The 24,514-nt window shown below is 45.3% G+C and overlaps 2 protein-coding genes across 7 annotated transcripts in view; both read left to right on the top strand.

Moving 5' to 3' along the window:
- The window catches only part of FAM171A1 (family with sequence similarity 171 member A1), a 78,686-nt gene extending 72,408 nt beyond the window's left edge, over window positions 1-6,278 (top strand). For all 3 annotated transcript variants that reach the window (XM_081163185.1, XM_081163184.1, XM_081163186.1), the window contains one exon: window positions 3,418-6,278. In XM_081163185.1, coding sequence (XP_081019311.1) covers window positions 3,418-5,125 — 1,708 coding nt within the window. In that variant the 3' untranslated portion in view covers window positions 5,126-6,278. The remainder of the gene's footprint in view (window positions 1-3,417) is intronic.
- Window positions 6,279-12,034: 5,756 nt separating this feature from the next.
- NMT2 (N-myristoyltransferase 2) overlaps window positions 12,035-24,514 on the top strand; it is a 30,818-nt gene continuing 18,338 nt past the window's right edge. For 2 of the 4 annotated variants that reach the window (XM_081163246.1, XM_081163245.1), the window contains exons 1-2: window positions 12,035-12,159; window positions 22,173-22,249. In XM_081163246.1, the coding sequence (XP_081019372.1) occupies window positions 12,132-12,159; window positions 22,173-22,249 (105 nt within the window). In that variant the 5' untranslated portion in view covers window positions 12,035-12,131. Of the gene's footprint in view, window positions 12,160-22,172; window positions 22,309-24,514 lie in introns of all 4 variants that reach the window. The other 2 variants (XM_081163244.1, XM_081163243.1) reach the window with 1 other exon arrangement.

The raw sequence follows: 24,514 nt of genomic DNA, 5'->3' as shown, positions 1-24,514 counted from the left end.
GTAAGAGGATATGAAGTCCCTATGAAAGTGTATTGATTTTGCTGCCCTTCTAACTCGACTCACTTCTGTTAGCTTTTCTACTAAAGCTAACTCTCGTACCTTTGAACCACCATCCTTGCAGCATGAATGGGGATTTCTGGCGCAAATGTTTTGCTGTCTCAAAGCCTGCAGGCTGCCAATAGGGAGGAAATTAAGTCTATAATCTCCACTGTGTTTCCTCAGTTTGTGTACAGAGATCATCCCATTTTGCTTTAATACTAGGGGGGAAAGAAGCATTCCATCCTGATGAGTGATCCTTTAAATTTTCTCTCTCTTGGCACAGAAGCTCTCAAAAAGAAAAAGAAAAAACCATTAGATCTCTAGGAGCACCTTGAGTGAGATAAAAACAAGAATTAAATGATTGGGTATGAACCATCTGAAACTAATTCAGACCAATGTCCCCTAGTTGAGCCAGTAACTGATTAGGTTTGAATAGATTATGCATTTTGTGCAACCCTCTACTTGCCCATTTCTTAAATTGCTTAAATTTTCTTTCCTCTGTGGTATAAAAAGGGGCACAATGGGGAACTAGGAGTCACACCCGTTTTACCCATGTTACAAAAGGCTGGCTTTACAAAAGGGGGTTATCAATTTCATTTAAATCATATGCAGTTATCTTTAGAAAGGGAAGCACTTTGTAATAGCGATCTTGGTCCCAGTTCAGCACTCCACATCCTGATCTCCCCTTACGATCTGTTTCAATTGCTTAAGGTGACAGGCACCGTAGTATAACTGGAGGAGAGGCATCCAAAGCCATCAACTTCATGTCTATTGTTTGCCATTTCATTTTGCAATGGGGGGAAATGGTGCTTTGCCACAAACACTTGCAGATGGTGCAGTGATACGTATACCAGCTGCCATAATAGTCAAGCAAAAGAACGCCTTTGGATTTCGGTTCCCTGTTATGAGCTCTGTTCAGGCATTCTGAATACTACTACAGTGGTACCTCGGGTTAAGTACTTAATTCATTCCGGAGGTCTGTTCTTAACCTGAAACTGTTTTTAACCTGAAGCACCACTTTAGCTAATGGGGCCTCCTGCTGCCGGGAGCACCATTTCTGTTCTCATCCTGAAGCAAAGTTCTTAAACCGAGGTACTATTTCTGGGTTAGCGGAGTCTGTAACCTGAAGCGTGTGTAACCTGAAGCGTCTGTAACCCGAGGTACCACTGTACTACTACTACTACTAATTTTATTATTTATATCCCGCCCATCTGATTGCATTTCCCCCAGCAACTCTGAGCGGCTTACAACACATAAAACATTGTAACACATCAAACATTTAAAACTTCCTGATACAGGGATGACTTCAGATGTCTTCTAAAAGTCAGGTGTTGACATCTGATGGGAGAGCATTCCACAGGACGGGCGCCACTACCGAGAAGGCCCTCTGCCTGGTTCCCTGTAACTTCACTTCTTGCAGTGAGGGAACCGCATGTGATATGCCCCTAGTCAAAATGAGGGCCTCCTTTTCAAAGGGAAGAACAGCAATGGAAGAAAAAGGATTTCGTTTGAAGGAAGATTTGATTGCCATTATGTATTATTTAATTCCCAGCTCTCCTGAGGACTTTTCAGTGTGGCTTACAAAAGTGCAACAATATCAAAAAACAACAACAACACACCATTAAATACAAAAAGCAGCAGCAATAAATTATATGTAAAAGCAGCATTTAAAAGCCATACTTATAAAAACACCTTAGGCCAACACATGGAAACGGCAGAGCGTGGACGGGCATGCTAACGCTCATCTTTGCCGTCACCCTCAGCATGTTACCTGGTGACTCTTTGTGCTGTGACGAAACCTCCTTTACTTACAAAGACTTCCCGCATTTTGAAACCTTCACCTCACACAATATTCTAGCCAGGAGAAACTCCCAAGACAGACTGCTGAAAGCAGAGGATGGATGGCTTCCACATCCAGAAGGACAGTTTTGGATGCAACCCAGTGAACCTAAACAAGCTCACTGGAGGGTCACATGTTAAAAAGAATCATCTTTTTTTCCCCCTTTTAACATGTGAAATTAATGAAAATATAAGTAGTTGATTTATTCCAAGGGAACTTTTATAAGATAAAAAGCAGCACAGACATTTAGGAATACTATTATCATCATCATGATCATCATCATGATGTCTCTTTTCACAAAAGTGACTCAGCAACTTAAATGGGGGGGACGCGGGTGGCGCTGTGGGTTAAACCACAGAGCCTAGGACTTGCTGATCAGAAGGTTGGCAGTTTGAATCCCCGCGACGGGGTGAGCTCCTGTTGCTCGGTCCCTGCTCCTGCCAACCGTGCAGTTCGAAAACACGTCAAAGTGCAAGTAGATAAATAGGTACCGCTCTGGCGGGAAGGTAAACGGCGTTTCAGTGCACTGCTCTGGTTCACCAGAAGCAGCTTGGTCATGCTGGCCACATGACCCGGAAGCTGTACGCCGGCTCCCTCGGCCAATGAAGCGAGATGAGCGCTGCAACCCCAGAGTCGGCCACGACTGGACCTAATGGTCAGGGGTCCCTTTACCTTTACTAAAAGAATAGAGAATAAAATAAAAGAAGAAGAAGAGGAGTTTGGATTTGATATCCCGCTTTAGCACTACCCTAAGGAGTCTCAAAGCGGCTAACATTCTCCTTTCCCTTCCTCCCCCACAACAAACACTCTGTGAGGTGAGTGGGGCTGAGAGACTTCAGAGAAGTGTGACTAGCCCAAGGTCACCCAGCAGCTGCATGTGGAGGAGCGGAGACACGAACCCGGTTCCCCAGATTGCAAGACTACCGCTCTTAACCACTACACCACACTGGCTCTGTTCATATATATACAGTCATACCTTAGAAGTTGAACGGAATCCATTCCAGAAGTCTGTTCAACTTCCAAAATGTTCAAAAACCAAAGTGCGGCTTCTGATTGGCTGCAAGAAGCTCCTGCAGCCAATCAGAAGCCACGGAAGCCCCATCGGGCATTCGGCTTCCAAAAATAGTTTGCAAACCGGAACAGTCACTTCCGGTTTTCCATCATTCAGGAACCAAAACATTCGGGAACTAAGCTGTTTGACTTCCAAGGCACGACTATATATAGAAATAAAATGTACAGGCAAATCCAGCCTCACCTGCCCTACTAAAAAGATGAGCACAAAAATAGGCCACAAATATACAAATTAAGGGCCAAAAGCCTGGGTAAATAAAAATGTTTCTGCCTGGCAACCAAAAACAGATAAAGATTGTGATGGGCATGCTTCTCTAGGGAGAACATTCCACAAACAGGGGGCCACCACTAAGAAAACCTGTTCTCTGCAGAGCTGTCAGGTTGGAACCCTGAATAGGAGCATTCACTTAACAAAAGACAGTATCTTGTTGCAGGTGCTAACCATTTTTGTTCTCTTTTTATGATAGGCGAAAGTGTCTGAAGCCACGTCATAAGAAACTGCAGCTGTCCTCAACGCTTAGTGGCGCTAAGAAGGATCAGTCGACCTCTATGTCCCACCTCAACTTAATATTTTCGCGCCGCGAGTCGGAATTTCCTGGCGGGTTGTCCGTTGCCAGCAATGGACACACAGAGTCCTCCGGCCACAAGGAGCTGATGGGCGCTGTGCGCATGGAGAAAGTGTGTCCGGGGGGGGAAGCAGATATGCACACTCCCATGCTCAAGCACACATACAGCACCTCGCAAGAGTTTAGTTCCCGAGAAGAGTTGCTTTCCCATAAGGAGAAGGATCAGAGCCGCATGTCTCTGGAGAACATGGCCTCTAGCGACACTCTGCGAAAAGACTACCTTAAATCAGTGGATAGCTTTCCTATAAACCCCAGGAAATCTATGGAGGCATCAGAAGGGTATGACTCCCCTGACAAGGAAGATCACAGGAGGAGTTACAGTGCAATGTTGACTCGGCCTTTATTTGAGAAGCCAGAGCAGGCCTCCATGAACCATATTTCCACAGGAAGTAAATACAATCTTCAGGAGCAACTGTACCCCATCCCTTCAGCACCCGAAACAGAACTGCTAGACTGCAGGCCCAGTGAATGTATGATGTCTCGCTCTGTTGACCACCTCGAGAGACCCACTTCCTTCCCTCGGCCAGGTCAGCTGGTCTGCTGTAATTCTGTTGATCAGGTTAATGACAGTGTTTACAGAAAAGTATTGCCTACGCTGGTTATTCCAGGCCATTATATGAAACTTCCCGGAGAACATCCTTACATTAGCCAGCCTCTGGTTGTTCCCACCGACCAGCAGATCGACATAGAAAGGCTCCAGGCGGAACTATCGAGCCCTCATTCTCAGCTCTTCCCGCACTCGCAGCAACAGATGCAGCCCCAGCAGCTGGCCGCTCAAGCAATATCTCAGCAGCATTTGCAAGAAGCTGGAGCAAGCGAATGGAGCACCCAGAATGTCTCAATGTCTGAATCTGTATCCATTCCGGCATCGCTCAACGACGCCTCTTTGGCGCAGATGAATAGCGAAGTGCAGCTTCTTACAGAGAAAGCTCTCATGGAGCTAGGAGGAGGCAAGCCCTTACCTCATCCTCGGGCCTGGTTTGTTTCTCTCGATGGGCGCTCCAACGCTCACGTCAGACATTCGTACATCGATCTTCAAAGAGCTGGGAGGAACGGAAGCAACGACGCCAGCTTGGATTCTGGGGTGGACATGAACGAGCCCAAATCTGCCCGGAGGGGAAGGGGAGATCATTTGTCCCTGCACCAAACCCACCTGCAAGTTCAGGTACATCCGCAGAAGGAGCAGAAAGCTCCCGACAGCACAGCTTACACGCAGCTTGTGTATCTGGATGATATGGACCAAAGTGGCAGCGAATGCGGTACAGCTGTTTGCAGTCCGGAAGACAGTACTCTAAGGTGCCTGTTGGAGGCAGGGAGCAGGAGGACAGGCAGCCAGCTGCCCAGCCTGCAGGAGGAGACGCTAAAACGAACAGTGGAAAGTTCACCAGAGCCCTTAACGAGCCCAGAGCACGGAATGACTGTCCATAACGAAGCTGAAGATGATGAAGACGACGAGGATGATGATGACGACGACGATCAAGGAGAACATAAGAAGAGTCCTTGGCAAAAGCGAGAGGAGAGGCCACTGATGACGTTCAACCTCAAGTGAGCTGCGGTTCATTCATCTTTTCCCCCACCGACCCAGGGGAGTATTAAAGTTGCCAAATAGTTCTTTCGGCGGATGTTCTCAGTTTGTCTGTGGAAGGGGGGAGAAAAAGTCGGCGGGGGGAGAACCCTCAGGGTGGGGGGCAATGGAGGAAGTGCAAAGAATTACTGTGCAGATTCAGATAGTTGCTCTGAAGAGGCCGCGCGAGGGACGCTTCCTACGAGAGTGTGACTCTTGATTCCATTTACTTGACATCAGCCATCAAGGACATTTGGACATGTTTGGCATGTGGTATGGCGGATTATGACCTCAGATTTCCCCGAAAAGGGATCTATGTGAAACTTCATTGCGTTTTCTTAAATTCAATTGTATCATGACAGTGCTACTGAAAGGGTATCTTTCATTAGACTTTTTGACACTTGACGTCTACCGATATGCATTATCTCCAAGGAAGGCTATGCATTGCTGCTTTTTAGTAACCTTTTTTTGCGTAAACTATGCTTTTCTTACCTATGTACAAGGTAGTTGTTAAACATTTTATGTCCTTACGATAAGTCTGCTCAGCAACTGATTTTTACCTACACAAAAGCCTGAGTAGAATCTCTTGGTATTTTGAAGAGCCTTTTTTTAACGAAGCCAAACTGAATTTTAAAGTCAGCTGCGATTCCTCTGGTTCCAATCCCCCACTCCCAAGTGCCTTTTTTACAGGAACAATGAACAGCCCCTTCTTTTTGCTAGCGCCTTGAATATTCAGATTTCTTTCTCTTTCTAAAGCTTTACATTTTCTTTTAAGAACTGCATGCCATCTAATGTCTGTGCTGATGGGACTCCTCATTTCACCGCAGTGTGTTCCCTAGTTATGGTGTGTACTGTGGATTCTGTTTAGCAAAGATAGGCTAGAGGACATCTTTGGAAAAACGAAAACCCGAAAGTAGCCAAGAAGATAGTTGCAATGACTGTAAATATGGTGTATATAGGCTGAAGTAACATGGACTATGGACCAAGCAAGTGGACTGAATGTGTGTTTTAGAGAGTTCGGGCAAAAGTTATTATGTACTATCCAAAAGTGCCAGATAAACACTTCTGTGCTTTCTCTATATAAAGCTGCTTGGTTATCCAAAAATTATAATTGAAAAATAAACTTTTTAAAAATTTAGGATTTTTTTTAAATTCCTCCTTTTAGTTGCAGCATTATTATTATTTACTAGCAATTTGAACTCTACAAAGTGGCTGCTGAGGTTGGTGTGCTTGAATTCTATCACTTAATTCTCATGGAATCTCAGTGCCCTCCTTGATTCATCTATGGCAAGGGAGGGGCAATGCCAAACACCCGGCTTTCCATTTGCCACTGTTGCGGAAAACATTGTGGACATAGGAGATAATTGAACACAGAAAGTCCACTGACAGTGATTCAGAGGCCAAAGTACAGCTCTAATGCAGAAGCCCAAATGCAGTGCAGCCATATAAATCCTGTACATTTCCCCGGGGGCAATTTTAATACCTGTTGTGTCGTTTTTGAAAGAAAATTCAAGGCAATTAAAATTAACATTGCCATCTGTTTTAAATGGCTCCCTAAACTGGGGGGGCAAAGGTGAGTGTATCATTAAAGAACATAATAATTCTTGTGGATTTCACAGATGTTACACAATTTGCTTTGTATATTTTGTTCTAATGCTGTCGACAACAAATATTAAGAAAGCTATTATGCATACACTACTTGAGACCTTTGGGAATGCTTGTATTAAAGAATACATATTTAACGTTCTTGCTATGTTTCAAGGGCAAGGGTGGTCTATACAGGATTGGAGAGCCATAATGGATGTATTGCAGTATATTAAATAAGAACATAAGATGAGCCTGTTGGATCAGGCCAAAGGACAAATTAGCCTAGTGTCCTATTCTCACAGTGGTCAAACATATGCTTATGGGAAGCCTGCAATCATATTATAATATACATAATTCCTGTAAAAAGAAACTAAAGCTTCATTCATACATGGGGTTTATTACATTCGTTTTACTGGTTATAATGAAAGAGCTTCTGTTCCAATTTGCAATGTTCCTTTTACACTGCAATTACCTATTGCATTACAGAACTTTGGCTTTCTGATTAACTTACCAGAATCCCACGCTAAATTTTAAACATCAGGAAAGAACTGCATATTGGCATACCGCTTCAGATTTCATCGCATGAGCAGCTGAGTTTTAATCATGAAAAACCATGTGAAAATGGCAATGCAAAACTCCTGCAATTTTCTGGAAACAGCATGGACATGAATGGTAGTAAACTTCCTCAAATTCTGCTACATTTCCAGAAGTGGCTTTTACATCATGTGATGAAAGAGAATATAAAATGTAAACATTGAGCAGGTAAGGAAACAAAGGTCTCTGATATGTAGTTACTCTTCTCATCCTGGGGATCAAACAAAGAAGATATTCTGAGGAGAACTTTCTCCAGCTCTTCTCCAAAGTACCTGGTGTAACTTAGATGGCACTTCCTTCAGCCAACTTATTCAAGAATCCCTACACACACCTTGGTAGGGCAAAGGACCCCTGTTTGTGGTATCAAGGAACCTTTGGGATTTGCTTGGGGCAAGCTAGTCTCTCAGAATCCTGCTTTTTTCCCTCATCTCCCTTACTCCACACCTCAGCCGCTGCTCCTCGCTATCCCTCACCGTCATCTTGCAAAAAGAGACACTTTGTGGTTTTGTCCTTCCTAAGAGGTGTTGAAATGCATATTTACTCTGCACCCTGTCCTACAAGCTTCATAGTATAACATTTATACTAGTGGATGTATACCGGGGGTACCTAAGTCCTAGCCCAGGGACCTGATGTGGCCCCCACAAAACAATTTCATATGACTCTGCAGACCCCTCACGATTTTGGTAGTAAGCATGGCATACAGCAAAAAACCTCACAACTATCCCCCTCAACTCTGGGCCACTGCTGTCACAGGGTGGCATTGGTTTCTGCCATGTTCACTGGCGGACCTTGGGCCAGGTCACTGTTGGAAGGACCTTGCAGGATTGTATTCAAAACAAAACGAAGTAACCTAACATTCATCTTTGCTGTGTGAGCTCAGTGGAGAAACAGGGTGGAGTCCAAATGTGAAGAATGTTCTGGGACAAATGTGTTCCTTTGTAATATATTTAATGCAGAGATCTGGTACTTTATAATAATGCAGGTATTTGAATGAATACGACATAATCCTGTCTTCCTAAACTCACCTCCCAACAAAAAAAGAGAGATTACCACATTGGCAAATACAGCTCCTGGAAATGTCAGCTGTACTGGCAAGAAGAGATGAATGGAGTATGTGGCTAGGCCAATAATGAAGATGACTCCCAGAAGACAGCCAGGCCACGCCCAGTAAAGAAAACCCCCAATGTATTTAAAGCAGCTCCCCTGTTAATCACACATAAGTGATGCAATCATTGATTGATTGATTGATTGATGGATGGATGGATGCAATGCCTACAACACCTAAACAATCTGAACTTTGCCTCTCCTTCCTTGCGATGGCATTCTGCTTCTCCAGAGAGCCGTTTGAAAGTGCCACTGTTGTCTTTTTGACCTAGATGCTGGCACAAGGAGCAGTGTTTGAAATTAATTGGGCCAGCAGTCTTTTTGATAGTAACTCTCGGCAATAACCCTCAGTTACCCACCAAGGACCAGGTTATAGCTCAATAAACGGCGGCACCAGCTCCACTGTGCTTTTCGGGAGCTTATTTCTGGCAGTTTTTTAATTTCAAGCAAAGGCTGTTAACGAACAGGATGTAATTAGTGTGTACAAATGAGGCACTTCTCGGGGATAAAACAGCTACCCAAACAAAAGCAATGATCCTAATTTAAGAAATCAAATCTCTTTAACACAGAAACCTGATAACAATAAGAGAGTCACTAAGAGAAGCACGTATTATTTCTTCAAAAGATTCATAGATTCAAACAAAATGCTTCCCAAAGTGATTTACAAACATGTTGTTTACAACAAACTAAAGCTCAGTCCAGATAAGATGAGGCACTGTTGGTGGGTGGTTCCCAAGATCAGATGGATGGGAGGTTTGCTTGCTCTTGATGGGTTACACTTCCTCTGAAGGAGCAGGTATGTAGCTTGGGGGTACTTATGGATCCATTGCTGTCACTTGAGGCTCAGCTTTAGCCCAGCCGTGCCCCTATCTGGACAGGGATCGCCTAATTTCTGTTGTCTATGCTCTGATAACATCTAGGTTAGAATACTGTAATGCATTATATGTGGGGCTGCCTCTGAAGACAGTTTAGAAACCTCAGCTGGTGCAAAATTCAGCAAGGCAAGATGGTTTGAGCGTATTACACCAATCCTGGCCTGACTGCCAATTAGTTTTCAAGCCCAATTAAATGACTCAGTACTGCAATACTTCAAGGACTACCTCTCCTTATGAACCTACCTGGACCCTGCGACCATCATCTGAGACCCTTCTTCATGTGCCGTCTCCATGAGAGATCTGGAGGATGGCAATATGAGAAAGGGCCTTTTCTGCAGTGGCTCCCTGTTTGCACAATGCTCTCCCCAGGGAGGCTCACCTTGCCGCTTCATTATTCCTATTTAGGCGCCGGGTGAAAACATTCCTCTTCAACTAGGCCTTTGGCTGATTAGCATTCTATGGCCTTTTAAATGTGTTGGGTTTGGTTTTTTTGTTTTGTTTAGTTCTTGTTTTTGTTACGTATTTTGTATTTTTATGCTGTGAACCACACCATGAGATCTTCGGACGAAGGGCAGTATACAAATTTAATTGATAATAATAATGCATACAAGCAAACCATAATATAATTTTAAAATCAGATTAAAAACAGACATGTCACTGCATTTTAACTGTTACAGAATATGACTAAGGTCAGCATAAACTAGCACCAGACTAGCGATTTAAAAGCAACTGTCAAAAGGTAGGCCTTCACACCCTATTTAAACATGTTAAGGAATGGACCCTGCCTAACTTTGTGCAGAACTGAATGCCATAATTGTAGGGCCACTGCTGAGAAGGCCCTGTTCCGTGTGCCCACTAACCTAATACTCTTTGTAGGTGTGCACTTAAGTAGGGTATGTGAAGCAGGGGAAGATTGCTGGCTAGCTGCTAGAGGAGAAAAAAAACAGTTAATCGTGTGGGCGGTTGGGGAGAGATAGAATGGAGCATCCCATCTGCCTAGCCACTGCACAGTTAAATGTTGTAATTTGCTACCGCAAGGTGTGTTGATGGCCAACATGTGGCTTTAAAAGCAGATTGGGTAAATCCATTGGCTATCAATGGATGCTGGTCACAGTAGCTGTATTATGTTACCTCCAGGACCAGGTGCCTCTGAATAGCTGCTGAATAGCAGCAGTCGGAGAGGACCAGGGCACTCAGTTCCTGCTTGTGGCTTTCCACTGGGGGGAACAAGATGCTGGAATTTGATAGGCTTTTGCTTAGTGGCTCTTCTTAGTCCAGCCTCATCCTTGTGAATTTTCTCTAAAACAGGCTTAATTTCACACAATGGGTGGAATGTTTTGTCCCCAGTCCAGTGGACCCAGTACACATGCAGATGGCCACATGAAGCCCCATCTGTTAACCATACAGAGCTCAGGATTGGGGACACCACCACCCGTGCAATGGGGTGCCTGCGCAGGACTTTCCCCAACATAAAAACCATGGGTAATATTAATATAAATTTATGTCTCATACCCTGCCCATCTGACTGGGTTGCCAACAAAAACACAGGAAAAACAACAACAAACATTAAAACTTCCCTAAACAGGGCTGCCTTCATATGTCTTCTGGAAGTCAGATAGTTGTTTATTTCCTTGATATCTGAAAGGAGGGCGTTCCACAGGGAGGGTGCCACCACCGAGAAGGCCCTCTGCCTGGTTCCCTGTAACTTCACTTCTTGCAGTGAGGGAACCACCAGAAGGCCCTCAGAGGTGGAGCTCAGTGTCTGGGCTGCATGATGGAGGTGGAGACTCTCCTTCAGGTATACCAGGAACTGAGGCCGTTTAGGGTTTTAAAAATCAGCACCAACACTTTGAGAAAACAGGCAAACACCTCTGCTAAGTTGAAGAGGTGCTGCCACACAGGCATGCATAGCTCCAAAGGAAACAATGTACATTATTCATCTTCCCCACTTCTAGAATGTTTTTTAATTGTGCATATTTATTCATTTAAAAATATGTGCATACCTCTTAATCAACAAAAGCATCTGACCCGTTTACATAAAACAATAAGGAATATTCATTTAACCCCGGTAAACCCATACATTAAAAACAAGTCGACATAAAATTTATTAAAATACAACCAGCAGTTTTAAAACGCATCTAGGTAATAAAATCCCACGTTAAAAATATACAAATTTGCGCAGGCAATATATATATATATATATATATATATATATATATATATATATATATGTCTAAAAGCCTACGCAAATTTGTATATTGTATAGGCTCTGTCTTCTCATTCATCATATATATATACCTGATGATGAATATATATATGATGAATGAGAAGACCGAGCCGATTGCGAATATAACATTTATTAGCATATAAGCAAAGCCAGGAGTCTTAAAACGCACGTGCCCGTTAACACTACAAATGGGTGCGGGTTCAGCAAACTTCAGGAGCGGATGAGTCGCTTGCGCTCGAGCCAGCCTTGCAATCCTGAGCCCGGAGGATGGAGAGCAGGGAGCGCCTCCCCCGCGTTTCACCTGGTCAGCTGGGGCGGCCGCCCGGCGAGGGGGCGTCTCGCTCCCCGGGCTGCGTCTGGCGACGAGCGAAGGCGGAGCAACGACGGGGGGGGAGGCCCGCAGCTAGAGGGAGCTCCTCCGGCCGCCGCCGCCGCCGCCTTGCGCGCCCAAGCTGGTTGCCTTTCATAGGCTTGTGCCGGCGAGTCCCTCCTCCCTCCCTCCCCCCCCACCTTCCCCCCGTGATGGCGGAGGACAGCGAGTCCGCCGCCAGCCAGCAGAGCCTCGAGCTGGACGACCAGGACACCTGCGGCATCGACGGCGACAATGAAGAGGAGACGGAGCACTCCAAAGGGTAGGGACGCCACCCTCCTCCGCCCAGCCCGGCGCAGCTGCGCTCGCCTCGCCTGCAGCCCGGCGCCGGAGCCCGGGTGGGCCCGGCCTGGCGAGCGGCAGCGCGGGTGGGTGGGTGGGCGGCCAGCTCCGTCGACGGCTCCCTGCGGCATTGGCGGCGCGCGGCGTGGCCCGGGGAAGGCGGCGGCGGCCCAGGCGGGAGGCAGCGCGCAGGCCACGCGGGTGCCAGCGGCCGCCTCGCGCTCGGCCGCCGCTTTTGTGTGAGGTGGGAAGGCAGAGCGAGCCGCTCCCCTGCGCGCCTTGGGCGGGCGGAGGGGCGCGGGGCCCAGCGGCGGCTTCTGCTGCTCTTGCTGCAGCTGCCGGGTGGCCGCGGAGGAGGCAGTGTGCCAGCCGGGGTCGCTCCACGCGGAGCCGACGCCTCCCTCGCCCGGCCCTCGGCCTGGCATTTGCTGCAGCTGGCGAGCAAGGGAGTCTGCTTGGGAAGGTGGCCTGGCCGCCCTCTGCACTCGCCGCCGCAGCCGCCCCCCTTCCGCGGTTGCCTCTTTCTCTCCCCCCACCTTCCCGCGTGCTTCCTTTGTGGACAGTCTCTCGTGTTTTGCAGCCGTTTGTCTGCCGTTCAGAAGGGCGCCGTCAACGTCCCTCAGTGCAGATCGAGTTGGCCCTGGACGCCTTTTATAACACACACATCCATACACACAGAGCTAAATCCGGCTGCAAGGATATGGCCCCTCGCTTGCGCCCCCCACCCCGGGAGAGGGAAGGGCTGTTTGCACCGCTAAAGTGTCTGGGAGTGGTACCAGTCTCTGATGGATTGATGCAGAACCCAGGGATGTGGTCCACCCCATCACCCCCATGGAAATTAGGTTGCAGTGGGTTATCTGTAGCCCTGCTGACATCCCCCATCCCTCAAAGTCTTTCTTGCAGGTAAAGCAAAGGGCGTGTGACTTCTCTAGCCAGAAAAAAACTGTAATCTATAATAGATAGGGTTTGGAGGAGGAAACTTGTATCAAAGAGTTTTATGCAGTGTGTGGTTGGTTCTGAAAGCCACAGCTCAGCTCTGATGCAGGTAGAGGTAAAAGCCGGCAAACACATTGAGCATGCACAGAGTGCTTTTTAATATTATGGTTGATTCATCAATCAAGCCCTCATTTAAGTTAAAAGGGCTCAGAGGGCCGAACTTGCAGTCAGGTGTAAGGCACCCAGGGAGATTTCTGCTTCAGTGATATTTTCTTTTTGCAAATGTACCTGCTATGCATACGTATACTGTACAGCAAGCAGAGTGTCTGGTTCCAGCTGAAAAAAATCAATGAGGGGAAAGTAGTTGTTTTCCCAGGTTGATAACTACCTATCATAGGAAATGTGTTGGGTGCTAACTGACTGATTCACTTGTGTCGCTGTGCAGACTCTCCTGAATCTGATAGACAGACTTAGGATCCAATCCTTCCTACTAGGTATGCAGGTTGGGAGAGGTTAGGATGTGCAATATAATCTTGTCCCATCTCCTCCTACCACTGGCTGAACTTAAGCTGGCATAAATAACTTTTCCTGATGTTTCTGCTTAGGCTGGCTGAGGGACCGCTCATGGAAGTTAAGCCAGTGGAAGCTGCACAGGTCCAGGACCAAAAAGGGGCATTTAAAGGGTATGGAAGTGGCATGTTGGAGATACATAGAAGGATAAACAAAGTTACGCTGCCTTCTAACTTCCTCTGTTCCCTGGTCTCGCTCACAGAGCATAGCGTAACTTGCACTACCGAAAATGCAGGTTTCACTAAATTCAGCACCTAGGAGGTCTTTGAAAGGGCAGAAAACACAGTTAGGATGCAGCTTATCTTCTCTACAGAGAATGTACCACATATCTGCCTGTTTAGGATTGATCTGTTAGATGAAGAAGGAGCTGTGTCTTTAGATCATGGGTGAGCCCAGACCCTGACCTTCACGATCAAACCTTTTGAGCCTGGGCAAAGGAAATTAGGCTATGCTGGCAAAGTCACAGGGATCTGCAGGCGTTCCTGGTCAGCTCATTGGCGCTGCTTTCAAACTGTGTGCAAAGGTCGGTTTGCAGGCACTGCCAGTGAGCTGTTTGGTGGCACCTGCAAACCCTGCCTTCATACATGATGCTAGGCGTAGGGCAGATAGGTATGGCTGGTGCATCTTCTTATGTTCTGAAATTGGTGCCACAAGAAGCAACAACTAAAGCGGAAGTGGGGGAGCCTCTGGTCCACATGCCAAATTAGGATTCTTGCTGTGTCTAATTTGGCTTGCTGGATCAGACCAGTGGTCCAGGTAGCCCAACATCCTCTTTTCACAGTGGCCAGCCTGATAGATGCCTGTACAAAATCTGCAAACACTCTCCCCTCCTGCAGTTTCCAGCATCTGGTGTTCAGAAGCAGACAACCTCTGGCCATAGAGGGCAGACCATGGCCTCTGTCATGGCTAGTAGCCATTGATCCTCCATAAATTTGTCTGAGCTTACAAAGCCATCCAATTGTGTGGCCATCACTGCATCTTGTGGTATTGACATCAGAACATAGGAAGGTGCCCCGTACCTTGATTCATCTTAGCTTAGGATTTCCAAAAGTAACAAACAGTGACTATTTAGCACAGGTATGAGGAACCTCAGACTGGGGGCCAGAACTCTCTCTGTGGCCCTCAGGACACTCCCCAGGCCACACAGCCTCTCTGGCCACACCCCTCACCAGTCCTGATTTGTGCTGTCCTTGATTGTGGCTTTTTTTTTTTTTGCCTAGCTGATACGTTGTGTTCTTATTTTGTATTTTTCTGTTGTGAACCGCTCAGGAGGTGTCTTCAGATGAAGGAAGGTGTAATAATAATAATAATAATAATAATAATAATAATAATAATATGTCCTTGCTAATGTTTCCTGCTGTCTGGATGAATAGAGAGAGCTGTGTGAATGTGCAGAAACTTGCCCACTGAAAAAGGCCCCCCACCTCTGCTCTAGGGTTTTACACAGGAGTCTTTTTCAGCTGTGTTTGGAGAAGGCGGGGACTGAACTTGGCAGCATGTGCCCAACCACTGGACCCAGGTTGTGTCCAGTGTATAATGGGAAACACCTCATTTCAGTTTGACTTCATCAGGGGAAAGCCCTTTTGCAACCCAAAACTATTTAACCCTGTATCTCGCAAATGGGAAGTATGATTCATGGGCTTTAAGGAAAGTCACTTCTTACACTTTCCCCTTCGTTTTCTCAAATATGTTGGCTTCTTTTTATTTATTTATTTATTTTAAAAGCTTCTAGTGTTTGAAAGAGAGGCATTCAGATTTTCCTAACTCAGATAAATTGTCTAAAATTAAAGGCAAGTACACAAATAAACCCGGAGGGCTGGAAAACAAGATTGTCTTGTTGCTCAGCAGACGTAAAATGTTTGCCAAGGGAATAAATGTGCTGTTGAAAGAAGAAGTTAAGTTGTGGCAGAAGCAAAAGTATTAGATGATGCTTAGAGGTGTATTGAATCATCTTAGCAGGTGCCTTCTGAGTCCTTCTGGGCAATGCATAGATTATACAAGACAAACTTGGGGTTTGCCCACTGAGTAGACACTTGGTGACCTGCAGATCTAGTACACCCCAATTCCAAGTATGTTTGTCACGCTCACATTTATTGCTAAAATGTCCTGGGTGTATTTTCCCACACAACTCTCTCCCGATCCACTTTAAGATCTGTCAGCAAAGTCCTGCTTCAGATAATACCATCTTCTGTGGATGTTAATATCAGCATCTACTTGGAGCAGGGCCTTTTCAGTATCTGCCCCCAAACTGTGGAATGCTTTGCTTCAGGGAGGTGCATTTGGCCCCTTAACATCTGGCAATGGAGGAATATTTTTGCTCCACAAGCACTTTGGTAGCAAGGCCTCTATTAATGGGAAGTGATATCCTAGGAAGGTGAGGAAACCTCTGGCTCGTGGGTCTCATTACGGCTTCTAGTCCTCCCCATTTTGGCCAAGCCACAACCCCCTGCCAGTCACTGGACATCATGACATTGGACGTTGCCAGGTCAAAAGGTAGCTGGACTGACCAGCTGGACTTCAGAAGCATGGCACACTTGGTTTCTGTGGAGAGGCAGATTTGAGAATTGATGGATTCTGTGGCTAATTTGGCTTCCTTTTTTGGATCTTGCTTGCTTGGTTTTGGTTCTGTTTTAAGATTGCCTCTTGGCATCAGTAATGCCTGTTTTGTTTTTATTCTTTAAACAGCTTAGGGGATTAGATAGAACTGTTGTGAATTTAGTTAAATAAATAAAACTGTAATGGATGATGATTCCCCTAGGCTCCTTATTCATTTTGGTTAAAGGATTTCTGAAGCTCACTGGTGTCTTGAAAGCCTGGGACCTGCTAGGTATCCACTGTCTTTGCAAACATTTTACAAGTATGCTGTGTGTATCCTCTTTAAAGGGTAATTTCAGCTCTCCATAGACTCCAGCTGTATCATTCAATTTGCACTATGCTGCTGAGATAACAAGAACTAATTAGAGCAGGGGTAGGCAACCTAAGGCCCATGGGCCAAACATCTCTTCAAAGTTTTCCCCAGCTTTTCTGTTCATGGAATCTTCTCTGCTTTGCTTTGCAATTTTCTTGAAATGCAGTTGCTTAAACTGAATGCCCCTCCTTTGTGCTAAATCAGCTGAAATGCACAAGGCCCCTGGGTCAGCTGAAGTCCATCCAAATAAGGAACTGGATGGGCTTGGGATCCTGAGGTTACACCACCAGTGCCTGACATCTACATGAAGCTGCCTTATGCAGACAGAGTCAGGCCATAAATCCACTTAGCTGAATATTGACTGCTGCCACAGGGAACAGTACTTTTAAATCAAGATGTAGAGGACTGAATCCAGTAACTTCTAGATGTGAAACGTGTGCTGTAATACTGAGGTAATGGTAAAGGCAAAGGGACCCCTGACTATTAGGTCCAGTCGTGGCCAACTCTGGGGTTGCGGCGCTCATCTCGCTTTATTGGCCGAGGGAGTCGGTGTACAGCTTCCAGGTCATGTGGCCAGCATGACTAAGCCGCTTCTGGCGAACCAGAGCAGCGCATGGAAACGCCGTTTACCTTCCTGCCAGAGCGGTACCTATTTATCTACTTGCACTTTTTGGCATGCTTTTGAAGTGCTAGGTTGGCAGGAGCAGGGACCGAGCAACGGGAGCTCACCCCGTCACGGGGATTCGAACCGCCGACCTTCTGATCGGCAAGTCCTATGCTCTTTGGTTTAGCCCACAGCGCCACCCACGTATGGCACTCTAAAAAGGCTCCACTCAAAGGCTTCTTCTTGTAATTTGGCTTAATATTTCCCATAAGGCTGTTCTCCCTGTGTGTAGATGATCGCACAGCTTATTGAACTGAGGTTTCTAAGGGTGTGATTCAGATGAAGGAGCTGAATGCCAGTAGTAAGAGAGGCCAGGCAGTCTAGACCTGAGGAGGCTTGTAAATAGCCAGTAGCCTGGTTGTTGGTGGTAAGGAAAAATTGCTTCCAGGTGATCAGTCAACAACCCGTGAAAGCATATGGACATTTGAACTGCCGGTATGCTTCTTTTGGACCATTGGTGTGCTCCAAATAACTAAGACAGTATTCCAAAATCCATATTAGGACAATGTCTTCATTAGGTCGACCGAAACATTACAAAATGGTGTGCAAGCTTTCATGTTCACCAGGCGAGATGGTAAACGATTGTGGGGGGAGTTGGCTGATGCAGGAGCTGTGGGTAGAATCTGCATTTAGTCACAGTCTTAAGATGGAATGTGGGAGGAGGTAGCAGACATTCAGAAGAGGCTCTTGTTTGGTGTGTTACAGGTTTCAAGTTGTATTGGGAAGAAACATACAATAGTTAATGTCCCAGTTCTGAAAATACAAAATCCAGCTGTTACCTAGATTTGTCTCCATCCTTAGGCAATACACATAGGCCCTTGACAGATGGAAGACAGCAAAAATAGGCAATTTTCACATCAACAAAACTGCAGATCAGTTTCGCTAGGTGAAAAATAATTTTTAGAAGCCAAGTTGGGTTGCTTTACCTAATAATTGGAGGGAATATTCCCTCAGAGAATAAAGTCCCATCTTCCTTTAAAAAAAATGTATATGTATGTAAGGGCTTGTAAAAATTCTTGCTTTTTAATTTATTTATAAAGCTCATCTAGGAAGGCTGACTCTACCGTAACTATTGGAGTTGCCTCTGGCTATGTCCCTGCCTCTCTATGGGTCTGCTTTTTAAAAAATCAGCATTAGTTTGGAATTAAATTGCTGCTGGCAGTTTCTCCCCTGGGGTGTTTGAAATAATCGGTTTGCAAAGTTCTGAGGGCCAGACTCATGTTTATACCCCTGATCAGAATTAGGTTGGGTTAAAATACGCCCCCCTCTCTTTTCATTCTTTTTTTTTTAATTAAAAAATCATTCCATTAGCATCTTAGAGACAAACTAAGTTTGTTGTTGGTATGAGCTTTTGTGTGCATGTACACTTCTTCAGATACATTTTTTTAAGGCAACCATTCTAATTTAACCCAAGGGACTATGGCATAGCTGCTGCTTTCTTTTTGTCATGAAGACAAATCAGGTGTTCAACCCCTATTTTCCTCTCTGCAAACAGAAGTGCAAAATGTATTGGTTGGAGTGAAAAGTTCACTGCTGAAATGAATGTGCAAGTAGGCGGCAAGCAGAAATACCGTATTTTTCGCTCTATAGGACGCACCTTTTCCCCTCCAAAAATGAAGGGGGAATGTGTGTGCGTCCTATGGAGCGAATGCAGGCTCCTTGGCTTCAGCGATAGCAACGCGAAGCTTCCAAAGCGCAGAGGGAGCGCTCCCTCCGCACTCCAGAGGCTTCGGGTTCCTTTCGCTGAAGGGTAGGTGCCCCTTCAGCTAAGCGGGAGGAGAAATGGAAGGGGCTCCGTTTCTCCTGCTGCTTCGCTGAAGGGGCACTGAGCAGAGGGGGAGGGTTCTTGTTCTCTAAAACAAGGTGCTTCCTATGGTCCAGTTCATCCTATAGAGCAAAAAATATGGTAGTTATGAGCACTTTGTCTGCCTTGTAAAGAAGTTGTTAAAAGCTACTAACCTCCCCACCCCCAAAAACCCAGTCCACTTTGTTTTTGTGGTGGACACAGAGGAAAGACACAGTGTACCATCTTTCCTCTACCTGCCTCCTTACGACTTCGTATGCAATTCCTTGTCACTTATGGCGACTGCACAAATATTTTAAAACAAATCTGATTCAGTTGGTTTTTTTAAAAAATGCATTTATATGCTCAGGGTGGGTTAAATGGGGTTTGGGGCGGTCTCCAACCCAGACCTGCTTAAAGTGCAACACAATTGCATGCTGTTAGGTCAGCCATTGCCAGCCTGATGCTGTCCAGATGTTTTGTACTGTAACTCATCAGCAGCAGCACCAGGTTGGCAAAAGTTGTGCTATGCTACTCTCTAGGTCCAGCTCGTATACACACCTGTGCCCAAGGATGAGAATTAGGCAGGTTCATAATCACTGGGCTTGATAACAACTTGCCACAGCAGGAGTCCAGAGCCACTATATGGGCACATGGAATTGATGTTGTAGCTCTTTTGGATCCTGGCTGTTGATTCTGTCACTTCTACTGTATGCATATATCAAGGTGTCTTGTTCCATCAATTGCCTAGTGTTACGGGGCAGTGAATCATACCATTCACTTGTTGAAATTTGTTGAGCATAGCGATGCATCCTCAGAAAATAAGCAAATGACAGGAATACATCAGCAATTACTAATGAGGGAAGGGATACAGTAAATAAAAGCACAGTGGAATTGATTGCCTCTCGTTCCTCAAAATGCAGAAAAATGTATACCTTGTATGTCATGAAAAGGAACAAATTATTGGGCTGGTTCATATTTAATGCTAACCATGATTTAGTGCTGAGTGAACAAGCAGGCAAAGCAGAAGGGACCATGAGCTTTGCTTATGCATGTAGCATTAAACCATGTTTAGCAATATGCAGTATTCAAAATTAGCCAGGCATATTTTGCACCTGTTAAAGGTGCCTGGGTGCCAGGATGGCGCCTGACATCTCCACCATCTGGAGGTACATGCCAGGGGATCATTGAATATGGACTGCTCTCACAGACAAATACCACATCCTGTAGGAATAGGCCAATATATATGTGGACTACCCCTGGATAAAGTGCCTTTTCAGCTTTCAAGTTCTCAGAGCTCTTCCCCTAACTTAAGATTGTCATCTGAACTAGCCAGATATTTAACTGAGAATCAATCACAACCAGTCCATCATTTGGAAAATAAGAGTTTAGAGCCGCCTGGCCCCAAAATGGCAACCAGACATTCCGTTTTGGTGACTGCAACCTTTAAGGAGCCATTTGGCGCCTAGCTTATATATCTGAGTTTCTAACACTGGATGCAAGAACTAGCTCATTGTAGGAATATTTTGAGTTGCTGCTGAGGGTTTTTGACATATTAAGTAAGGGTGGATTTGGTGCCCTCCGGGTACCGTAGAAATGCAAGTCCCATCAGCGCCAGTCAGCACAGCAGTGGTCTAGGATGGTGGGAGTTTGAGCTCAACAGCATCACAGGCTCTCCATCCTGGTTTTAAGGGGAGGACCATAAAATCAGAATGGGAACCTGTGGCCTCCAGGTGTCGTTGGACTCCAAACTCCCTCCATCTCTGACCACCAACATCTCAAGGGCACCACCCTGGCTATATGAAGAGTCAATATGTTTCAAAGGAAACCAATTCACAGCAGAGGATGTTACAGAGAAGACATGACTCAGAGATGGTGGTAGTTATAGTCTGACAACATTGGGAAGGCAACACCATGATAGAGGATTGCGGGGCAGGGTTGGGTTCCTAGGCTCCATCATAAATTCTTCAAGGAACCAGATAGTAGGCCTACCTAGCTAATGGAAATTTCAGATAAAATGGGCTTACTTTCAAAATGAAATAGGAGGCCTCTATTTCTGCAGGAACCCTAACTGTAGTTCTGTGTTTAGGGTTAGGGAGCACCAGTGGAAATTTTCATCACCACCCACTGCACAAAACAAAACAAAGAAACCTACCCTCAACTTCCCAGAATTTGTTGTGAGGGGTGAAGCCATAGCAGTTAAACTGGTAGAAAACCAAAATAGATTTGCTCTGTGTGTGAGTAATTGCGAAGCATAACAGTACCAGGTATCTTCCAGAAATGTAGAGCACAGAAAGCCTTTTGCTGTTAACTACCAGGAAATTTCCTTTTTTAGTTTCCGGTGCCATTTTTTGCATGCACTGATGTGCAGGGAAAGGTTTGCAAGCGAATAATGCTGCTTAAAAGATGTGATCATGTCAAATTCCTTGCTGTATTTAGAATCTCCTGCTCTTGTGGTACTGAGCACACAATCCCTTTTGATCTCAAGCTTCAAGGGAGGGGACGACTGCAATATCTCTTTCATTCCATGGTGTGACACGAACATTTAAATGAAGACATTTCCCCCTAGGTTGACATTTTAAAATTAGGTTATACGCTGATGACCACAAAGCAGTTTTGTGATTCTGTGGAGGTGTGGTAAAAATAGACCTGTGCAGAGCAGACGAGGCTACATAAACTGGATACAGGAAATAATGATATCATAGATGGCTGTGAGGGATACAGGTATCAGCATTTTTCAAATATCGTCTTTTCTGCTGGATGCTGGGAGTGTATGCAGTGCGATTCAGATAGCTAAGTCTTACATTTTTTTCTTCCCAAAGAACCTCATTCTATTATGTTTCACTACAAAGAAGGTGCTTCCATGTGAGGGTTGCATTTTTTGGGGGGGTGGAATTGTTTTGGGGAGGGAGATGATGTAATTTAGCTCCACTTTTAAATACAGAGACTGCATGAATGCGCCCCTCTTCCAAGGTTTAATTTAATTTTTCATTCTGAAGCAGAATTTGGGGAATATTTTTGAATATGACAAAAAGAACCACCCTGAGCTACTTTTGGTACATTTTCAGAGGGGTGCGTGCGTTTTAAAAACAACACCAGGTCATCTTTTTCCAACTCTCAATTTCTTTACAGAAGTCCTGGAGGAGACTTGGGAGCGAAAAAGAAGAAAAAGAAACAGAAGCGAAAAAAGGAAAAGCCAAATTCCGGAGGTACCAAATCAGACTCTGCATCTGACTCCCAGGAGATTAAAATTCAGCAACCTTCAAAAGTGAGAGCCTGGGCTTCATTTTAACTTTGGTAGCATAGTGTGAGAGTCGTAATAGGCAGTGCTAGGTGAAGGGTACGCTGAATGGGCTGCTTGTCACAATTGCAGGTAAACGCAACTGTCCGACAGAAAAAAGCTACTTTAATAGACTTTTCGAGGTCTAAGTGTCAGGTTCTACTATCCTGTTAATCCAAAATTAGAACCTTTCCCTCTCTCTTTTTGGCTCCTAAAATTCATTACCCTTGTTACCAAGCATTTTGTAGGACTCCTACCCCGGAAAGGTTCATATGTGCCAAATGTAAGAAGTCTTCATTTAAATTTGTTGTTTTATTTTGATGCACTGTAATTACTATTCTATCTTCAAAATGTATTTTAAGTAGTTTTCCAAATTTTGGGAAGTTATTTGCTTGCTTTGTATTTGAATAACTGTTAGGGTATCACAGCCAAATTTTTCCACGATGGGTCCAAGGTACAGTCTTTTGTCTTATGTTTGGATAGAATTGGATGCCATTCAGAATCACTGATTTGACCCCCCCCCCTTTTTTTTAAAGTGCAATCCTGTATGCGTTTACTCAGAAGTAAGGCTCAATGAGTTCAAAGCGCCTTACTCCTAAGGAAAGTGGATATAAGATTATAACGTCCATTATAGTTGGAGGCCTTCGACACAAATCTGCAATTTATTCAGTTGTCGTTTTGTGTAATTACAGCACAAATTACTTTGAATTACCTGCTTTCTGGTTTTGCCTGGTGTTTGTTCTGCTGCTTCTCTGCATGTATCTCTCGCTGCGTATTTTGGAAAGTTGTTTGCTTGCTTTGCATTTGAATAACTGTTAAGGTATTACAGCCAAATTTTTGCACGATGGGTCCAAGGTGCAGTCTTTTGTCTTATGTTTGTATATAATTGGGTGCCATGCAGAATCACCGATGGTGGGCTGAACCTTTGAAAGCTATCTTGGATTTTGACCAGGGATTACGAAAACACTGATATTTTGATTTCTTAGAATTCCTGGCAACACTGGGCATGAGACGGTAGGTGCTTTATAACACCACTTAGTCATAGTGTTTTCTAGTGAATACCACAGGACAGAGTGACAGAGAGTTCAAATACGAGAACCTCTGTGAACCCATTTCTTTGAGCAACTCTCTGTCTCGCTCGGCGCACCCCACCAGATTGCCTTGAGCATAACAACTGCTAGGTTGTTAAACCTCTTCCCGCAGTGCTGTAGAAATATAATTGCATACCTACCCACACAGAAAGGGCCTGTAGGTTTTTCTGCTAAATCACAAAGACCAAGTACTACTTTGTATGTCAGCAAAACTCAAGCCTGCCTGTGACCCATTGTGTTCTCCAGGTTGAAGTTATTTTTATTCCATTTACAAACGATTGCAGCTTGTCGTAAGTTCTGAGGCTTCAGACTGAAACTGTTTACTGTTGCTGCCTTCTTTTGCTTTATTCTGAGGGCGGCGATTCTAAACCAATTTCCTTGGAAGTAAGTTCCACCTGAATCTCAAAAGCCTCTTCTCCAAGTAAATGCTTTCTGTTTGCCAGTACATCGCTTCCGTGTGCATTTCCTCTCTGGTTGGTTTTCCCCTCAGACAAGTGCCACCTCAGGTTGGTATCTCAGGCAAATCTGGCAGAACACAGGCCTCATCAAAATCCTCCTGTGGATGCCATGGCTGATTGGGAAGATTTGATGTGCTATGGCAGTGGTTTTCAACAAGTGTGCCGTGGCGCCCTGGGGTGCCTTGAATGATGGTCAGGGGTGCTGCGGACAACATTGGCCTCTGTCCCTCTTTCTTTCCCTCCTTCCTCTGATGCCCGCTCACATCTCTGCCTCCCAAAGGCTTGCACAGCTGTTTGTTGCAGCAGCCCTGGCTATCAGCTCTGCAGGCAAATGGCACCTATCTTTGGGACAGGTGGTGGGAAGCCCAGAGACCAGGAGTGGCAGCAGCGGCTGCCCAGAGGACTCCCAAGGAGAGGAGGCTAAGGGAACACTCCACAAGAGAGGGTGTTTGAAAAAGGGTGAGAGGCTGCCAGTTCTGCAGGCAAAGGGTAACATAACTGGGCTCCTAAGCCCCACAGGGGTGCCACAGAAAGAATGTACAGTGGTACCTCGGGTTACATACACTTCAGTTTACAGGCGCTTCAGGTTACAGACTCCGCTAACCCAGAAATACTACCTCGGGTTAAGAAATTTTGCTTCAGGAT

This window comes from Podarcis bocagei (assembly GCF_964188305.1).
Source record: "Podarcis bocagei genome assembly, chromosome: 12".
NCBI classification, from domain to species: domain Eukaryota; kingdom Metazoa; phylum Chordata; class Lepidosauria; order Squamata; family Lacertidae; genus Podarcis; species Podarcis bocagei.
Note: the sequence above shows the minus strand (reverse complement) of the source record. Positions and strands in the feature narration are given on the sequence as shown.